This window comes from Arvicola amphibius, chromosome 1, assembly GCF_903992535.2.
Source record: "Arvicola amphibius chromosome 1, mArvAmp1.2, whole genome shotgun sequence".
Lineage (NCBI taxonomy): Eukaryota > Metazoa > Chordata > Mammalia > Rodentia > Cricetidae > Arvicola > Arvicola amphibius.
In genome coordinates, this window is record NC_052047.1 from 77,643,761 (window position 1) to 77,652,245 (window position 8,485).

Here is an 8,485-nt window from a genome sequence, read left to right on the forward strand (position 1 = left end):
AGTGTTGAACAAATGCAATTATCCCTGCAACGGAATAAGTTGAGGTGTAAAAAAATGAGGTGCATGCCACAGCAAGGATGGGGGTTAAAATCTTCCAACCACACAAGACTGTTCCACACATAATTCTATTCAAATTGAAGGACACAGAATTGCAGAGAGGGTAGGATCACACTATACACATATTTGTAAACATCTAAGAATTGTACAGTTTATAAGGGTGAGATATAGATAAGAATGAGTAACACACACATTTCACATTGGAAGGCCAGTGGGAACTGTGTACCCACTGTCTTGAAACAATAGCACGTGTGTGTTCCCAGAACCCTCTCTCAGCCTCGTGCCCACAGCCAACGGTCCTCCCCTTGGCAGGTCCTTGGTTGCCGGAAGTTGTGAGGATGGGCAGCTCCCTGGGTTCGCCCCAAAGATCGTTACCTGCTCCTGCCCCGAGGTCTAGACCTTGTTCTACATGGATTCAGCAAAGCCCTGACCCCAAAATCCATCAGAACCTCCACACGCCCCAGAGAGTGGTGGGGACCTGGAGGCGCTCCTCCACCAGACTTCCCACAGACGCCACCCGGGACCTAGATCTCTCCAGCGCCTGTATGAAACAATGGCTTTGGAGTTTACACAACCCTGGATGGACCAGAAGCTCTGTGACGGTCAAGATTGCCCTTCCTGAGGGTAGAGCCAGCGCCTTGAACTCTCTGGGAAATGGAACTCACTCTGCAGGGTGTCCTGAGAAGAGTCCAGACCCCTGTGCTAAGGAGACTGTGCTGAAGGCTCTCAGTCAATGTAAGAAGGGGAGGAGGCGGTTTGATGGACCACTGTGGTTTGAAGTCCCAGAGGTAAAAAACTCAAGACAGAACCCAGAGCCCAGGCCCACATCTGCCTTCAAGCCCTGTATAAAAAATGGAGTGGCAGTTTCCTTTGTTCCCAAGCCAGGGCGTCTGAACCAAAGCCCCAATACCTATAAGATGTATACTGACCTCAAGCCGAGCATCCATGGTGCCATGCCAGCAGTACCAGAGCCTCACATGGGAAGTTGGGAGAAGACCCAGGCCGTCTGTGATCCCTCTCTTACTCCTGTGTCAAAAACAGGAGCCTTGGGGGTTACTTTGGTGGGCAGAGATTCCCAGACTACTATGTCCAGTGACTTCTAAATCAGTTCCATTATCCCCTTTGGAGACTCCAATTTATGGACTTTCATCCCCTAAACCTACATTCTATCCCAGTTTGGGACTTAATACTTGCTCCAGCTCTCTATCTCTTGACCTGCCAAACCCAAACCTTGCCCATCATGATCTTTCTGCCTTTAAACCCAAACCAGCATCACTGGAAGGTGTCGCTCTTCCCCTATTTGCCAAATTTGTATAGTTAAACATTTACTTATTAAAGCTGTATTATCAACAGGAAGAGCTTTTCATGCACATATTTTCCAGATGCACAAGAGCTAATCTAAAAGCCCTTTACTGCAAGCTTCTCCATTTGATATTCTTATCCTTAGTCCAGTTTAGCTAGAGGGAAGTGAGAGAAAATGAAACATTGAATCCTAGGGAAGGGTATGGGTTGTCGTCTAAGGAACAAGCATTCAATCAGGAAAAACAGCTAGGATCTGGTTGATACTTTAGAAAAGTGATTCTGATTGAATTGTGGATTACCCAGAAGCAGCATTGAAGTAGAAGCAAGAGAAGTTCAATACAGTGTGTCAGCCAAGCGTTGAGACTTGGTGGGTTTGAGAGAACTATGCAATGGGATAACTGTGTCCGGATGGGGCTTGCTGTGTTGAGGGTTTGCTGGTGTTCTAGTTGATAGCACTAGAAAAGTAAAAAGAGAATAATTTTCAGCTTTATTTTTTTCCATAATACTAAAATAGATGCTGTGTCTGACATAGATACTGACAACAAATTCCTTCAGGGGAAAACATGTTTGAGGAAATTATATCTTTTGAGTAATGTTTTCTAGAATAATGATATTCTTGATCTGTTAGATTTTTCACTTGTACAGTTGAACAAGTCTGGGACTCATAGGTAGTCTGAAGGCAGGGAATTAATTTTGGATCCATGGCCACCTAAGTTCATGAATAACAGAGAATTAAGGTCAAATAGGGTTATGGGATGAATGGTACAATGTATATACAGATGGGATGAGGCAAGGAAACTGGGGAGCTCCAATATTTAGAAAGCAAAAGAAATAAATATGAAAAGCCCGGGAATAAAGAGCCCCTGGAGTAGAAGGGGATCCAGCAGCAATGGGTATAGAAGAGGATCCCAGAACCCAGAGCCACCATTTCTGATTTAGGAAAAGGCTTTGTGCATGTCTTGGGCAAACAAGCCTGTCTTAACAAAAAGAATTTCTTCTTACACAACTCTCATTCTCTCAGCCTTCACACGAGGTTGGCCCATTTCCTTCAATGCATTGATTCAGCTCACCCAGAAACATGCACAAAAACAGAACTTCAAAAAATATCTCAAGCACTCTGAATCCTAATAAGGTTTAAGTCTTCTAAAGAAACAATAACCTTGATCATGGAGTCAAAGATGGGCAAGAAAAAAAATTAACAATTATTTTCAAAAGGACAAAAGTTAAGTGTTAGAATGTGGAGAAAAAATGAAGTTCTTGAACACCGTAGGTGGTAATGGAAAATTAGTAGATCCATTTTGAGAAACTACAGAAATCCATTAAAAATTATAAAGAACTGCTATGTCATCTCACAATGTCTCTAGGTGAATATCTAAATAAGTGGAAGCAGTACGGTAAAGAAATATAAGCACTTCCATCTTCATTTTAGCCTTATTCATACACACAAAGAGATATGGATCCAAGGTAAGCAGCAGAGGCTTAGGGGTATTAGGGAATATGTGGTAAGGATGCAAAGTTGGATTTAGAAAAAAATGCTTTCAGCAGAACTAATGTTCAACATGGTAATTATAGTTAATAATGACTTATTGCACAACTGAATGTTTGAGAGTAGATTTTGTTATTAGATGCTCACCACAAACATGGTAGAGACATGAGGAAATACATTTGCTGATTTACCCACTTTTCAAAAGATGTCATTGAGCAAGTATATACATCTAATTTGATTTTTAATTCAAAATGTGTATAAATAATATGGAATTTCATTTAAAAAGTCCTGGGGATGGGTAGATATTAAATGATTCATTATGGAAAGCACTGATAATCTAGAAACAACTCAGATTTTCAGTGAATGAAGACATATAGAGCAGAGTGGCATCAAGAATGAGAATTAGTTCTAGCATTATCACTTCAAAGTAATACGAATCTTTTGAAAGAGCAAGTGACAGTCATCACATGGAAGGACAAGCTGGAGTAATGATATTCACTAGCATGTCTAAACTATGAGGGTCACGGAATGCCAAGGTGGATGACATAGCTGTGTTCTAAGCCGAGGACACACATTGCACAGCTACAGGGGAGTGAGGGCTGTGGGCAACTTCCTAGCAATTCTTATTTTCAAGGATACTGTGTTAGACTCATGGGCATTAGTCAGAAGTGAAATCATCTGAGCACCTAGGCAGCTGGGATAAGAATACACACTCCATTTACGCACTGTCTTAAGGCCTGTTAGCCAAATTATAGTGCAGACCATCTATCTGAATTCAGAAATAAATTTTATGCAAATGACAACATTTTGGAGACCTTTTAAGATTTGGGTAAAATAGCTACAGAGAAAGTGAATTGAAGGAAAGAAGTATCTAGTGAGTCATAACACTTGGATGGAAAGGGGTATGGATTCAGTTGCTGCAGATTAACAATTAAAGTTATGCCTGTACTGAGCATGAAGAGATTTTTTTTGTCATTTTCCCTAGATATATAGCCTAACAGTTATTTGATGTAAGATTCACATTGTGTGATTGTTAATATTTCCTGTCAACTTGGCAGGACCTAGAATCACCTAGGAGACACACCTTTGGGCATGTCTGTGAGGAATGTTCTAGAATGGATGAAATGAGTCAGGGAGACTCATGCTATGTGTGAGTGGCACAATTTCATGAGTGGGAGTTCTAGACGGAGTGAAAAGAAGCTGAACCTGCACCAACATTCAATACTGCTTCCTGCAGATACAGTGTGATTGACCATTTCACATTCCTGTTGCCTTAACTTGTCTGACAAGCAAACCCTTCCGTTGCTTTTGTCATGTACTTTTTCACAGTGCAAAAAGAAATTCACAGCCCATTAGACACCTTTTTTTGTTACTGTAAGGAATTAAAATTTTAAGTTAGCATATAAAATATATGGATAATTGGGGACTGTGGTCAGTGTCACTGTCTCAGCACTGCTAAAGTACTGGGGATATGATGATGGCCCCTGTCAGAGCAAAAGAATTGGAGGAGTTTTGGAAAGATCGGAGGAATAACATTTAATGTAGACTGACAAATTTTATAATAAGATAAGAACTTATTTTTTGAAAACAATAAAAATGTGAGAAGCATGTTGTTCTGTAAATAATTTAGAAAAATAAATCTTACAGGATGTCGAAACATTAACTGAAAAAAAAAAGACATTGAAGAAAATGGGGAAGTGAGAATAACCAACATAGTTTTGAATGTTGGGATTTGTGGAAATTGCTGTTTGAAGGATGGCCTTGCTAGGGTAAGAAAGGATGTGTGAGTGTGAAAATGGACCAGTTTTATAGCATGCATCATTTCTGCCCAGCTTCCTTGATTCAGGGAGCATGTGATATTTTCCACTCAAACCCTTGGTCTTATTAACAAATTTTATGCACACAATTAATAAAGTTAAATCTGTATTCTAAACTAGGTATTGACTTAATTTGGCAGGCACTATTCTCTGTAGCCTTTTAGTTTGTGTGAGTAAGCAGAAACTCCCATGAGATATTGTGTAGTGTTAATTACTATAACTCAACTCCTACAATGCTATGATATACATTGGGTACACCTATCATAGGAAGACCACATGTCAGGAAACAAACACTATGCACTAAGAGTTGAACATGACATGTGTATCTTTAATCCTTATCCAATGAATGGGCTATTTATCATTAATTCACAGTATTCTTGATATAACTTTGATGATTCTTAATAATCATGAAGATTTGATTAACTAATTCAAATATTTATTTTTCTAATTTTTGTACTCACAGAAGGGATTATTTGAAAATACCTTATCTTGGGAGAATATTATGCCATGAAGTAACCAAGGATGTAAACTTACAGGTTTGTAAGTGTTGGCAGGCTTGTAACTTCTGTAGGCACCAAATCAAATGGGCTTGTGAACAGATGATGGCATCTCACACCCCATTCATGAGAAGTTAGATGTTTCATTCTGTTGCATTTTTATGCCTGCCTACCCCATCTCCTGGAGTCTGGGTCTTCACAATAGCTCTAATGCCTCTTGTCAGCTTAGTCTGTAATAGATTGTTAATGAGGTTTAAAAAGAATTATTTGGGCATCTTTTGGGTATATGACCAAGAGAGGTATTGCTGGATCCTGAGCATGGCTGATTCCCAATTTTCTGAGAAACTGCCTGATTTCCAAAGTGGTTGCACAAGTTTGCATTCCCACTAGCAATGAATGAGTGTTCCCTTTACTCCAGATCCTATCCAGCATAAGCTATCATTAGTGTTTTTGTTTTTTTTTTCTATTTTTTATTTTTTTTTATTTTTCCCCTCCTCCCCCTTCCCTCCCCTCCTTCTCCCCCTTCCCTCCCCTCCCGTCCACCCATACCTCCCCTCCCTCCCTCTCAAGGCCAAGGAGCCATCAGGGTTCCCCACTCTATGCTAAGACCAAGGTCCTCCCAACTCCCCCCAGGTCCAGGAAGGTGATCGACCAAGCTGAGAAGGCTCCCACAGAGCCCGTCCATGAAGAACAATCAGAGCCCAGAGCCATTGTCCTTTGCTTCTCAGTCAGCCCCCGCTGTTGGCCACATTCAGAGAGACGGGTTTGGTCGCATGATCCATCAGTCCCATTCCAACTGGAGTTGGTGATCTCCCATTAGTTCTGTCCCAGCGTCTCCATGAGTGAACGCACCCCTCTCGTTCCTGACTTTCTCCCTCATGTTCTTGCTCCTTCTGCTCCTCATCAGGACCTTGGGAGCTCAGTCAAGTGCGCCAATGTGGGGCTCAGTCACCTTCCCCATCTGTCGCCAGATGGAGGTTCCCTCACGGTCCTGACTTTCTTTCTCATGTTCTCTCTCCTTCTGCTCCTCATCAGGACCTTGGGAGCTCAGTCCGGTGCTCCAATGTGGGGCTCTGTCATTTTCTTCATCTATCATCAGGTGGAGGTTCTATGGTGATATGCAAGAAATTCATCAGTATGGCTATAGTAACTGGCCTTTTCAGGCTCCCTCTCCTCAGCTGCCCAAGGAACTAACTGGGGGCGTCTCCCTGGAAACCTGGGAACCCCTCTAGGGTCAAGTCTCTTGACAACCCTCAGGCAGCTCCTTAAATTAAGATATATGCTTCCCTGCTCTGACAGGTGTATGATGGTATCTCAAAGTTGTTTTGATTTGCATTTATCTGATAGTTAAGGATGTTGAACATTTCCTTAAGAATCTTCTGGCCATTTGAGAGTCTTCTGTTGAGAATTCTTTGTTTAGTGCAGTATCCCATTTTTAATTGGGTTATTTAGAATTTTAATGTCTAATTTCTTGAGTTCTTTATATATTTTGGAGATCAGTCCTTTGATGTGAGATTGGTAAAGATGCTTTCCCATTCAGTAGGCTGCCTTTTTGTCTTACTGACTGTGTTCTTTGCTTTATGGAAGCTTCTCAATTTCAGGAAGTCCCATTTATTTATTGTTGCTTTCAGTGTCTGTAATGCATTGAAGACTACTTCCCACTTTCTCTTCTATCAGGTTCAGTGTTGTCAAATTTTTATTGAGGTCCTTAATCCATTTAGACTTGAGTTTTGTGCATGGTTATAGATATGGATCAATTTTCCTTCTTCTACATGTTGACATCCATTTATGCCAGAACCATTTGTTGAAGATACATTCCTTTTTCCTTTGTATAAATTTAGTCTCTTTGTCAAAAATCAGGTGTTCATAGGTGTGCTGATTAATATCTGGGTCTTTGATTCAATTCCATTGGTCAACCTCTCTTTTTTTATGCCAATACCAAGCTGCTCAATCATACTACAAAAGCATTTGTTCAACTATGTTTATAGGAGCATTATTTGTAATAGCTAGTACCTGGAAACAACCAAGAGGCCCCCCAACCAAAGAATGGATAAAGAAAATGTGGCACATTTATACATTAGAGTTCTACACTACTCATCATTAAAAAAAAAAAAAATGACATCTTGAATTTTGTGTGCAAATGAATGGAATTAGAAAACACTATCCTGAGTAAGGTAACCCAGACCCCAAAAGATGAATATGGTATGTACTCACTCATAAGTGGATACTAGCTATAAACAAAAGACACTCATGATCCTAGAGAAGATAAGTAATAAGGTGAACCCAAAGAAAAACATATATAGATCTGCCTGGAAATTGGAAACATACAAGATCACCTGACAAAATTGGCAGCATGAGGGTGGGGAAAGAAGAAAGTTTAGAATGAGAAGAGGAGGGGAGAAGGGGAGGGTTGAGGAGAACTTAAGTGAATGAGATAGTTGAGATGGGGAAGAACAGACAGAGATGCGAGCAAGGAAAGAGTTATCTTAATTGAGGGAGGCTTTATAGGGTTAGCAGAAACTGAGCTCTAGAGAAATTCCCAGGAGCACACAAAGATGAACCCGGCTAAGACCCTAAGCAATAGAGGAGAGGGGGCCCGATCTTGACTTTCCCAGTAGTCAGACTGATGCAACAGAGGTAGAGACCCACATCAGAGCACTGGACTGAGCTTCCAAAGTCCAGTTGAAGGGTCAAAGAAATAAGAATATGAGCAAAGAGGTCAAGACCATGATGGATTCACTGACTGAAACAGTTTGCCTAAGATAATAGGAGCTCACCAACTCCAGCTGAACTGGGAAGGAATAAGCATAGGACCAAACTAGTTCCTCTGAATGTGGTTGACATTTTCATGTCTGGGGAAGACTGAGGAGCCACTGGCAGTGGCACCAGGGTTTATCCCTACTTCATGTACTGGCCTTTTGGGATCTTATTCTCTTTGGATGTATACCTTGTTCAGCCTAGATATAATAGGGAGGGCCTTGTAACTTCCACAAAGCATTGTGCCTTACCCTCTCTGAGGATTAGATAGGGGTGGGGTGGGACAGTGTATGGAGGGAATGGGAGGAGGGGGGGAATGGTAACTTGGATTGGTATATTTTAAAAATCTAATAAATTAAAAAAAATACTTGGATTCTTCAAACAAAACAAACCATAGGCAGAAGTAGCACATGATTTTTTTTTCTAATGAAGAGTTAAAAAAGAAGTAGACGATAAAAGGCAAAATAGATTCATAGGCCAATAACACTGGGATGGAGATTACATAAAAAAAAAAAAAAACAGGGAAAGCACGGTACAGTTCATATAAAAAAATCCACATAAGGACTAAA

The 8,485-nt window shown here is 40.7% G+C and overlaps 1 protein-coding gene across 1 annotated transcript; it reads left to right on the plus strand.

The window, feature by feature from the left end:
* Window positions 1-395: 395 nt before the first annotated feature.
* Pom121l12 (POM121 transmembrane nucleoporin like 12) lies at window positions 396-1,160 on the plus strand. The gene has a single exon (XM_038319560.1). The coding sequence runs from the start codon at window positions 396-398 to the stop codon at window positions 1,158-1,160; it is 765 nt and encodes a 254-aa protein (XP_038175488.1).
* Window positions 1,161-8,485: the final 7,325 nt, after the last annotated feature.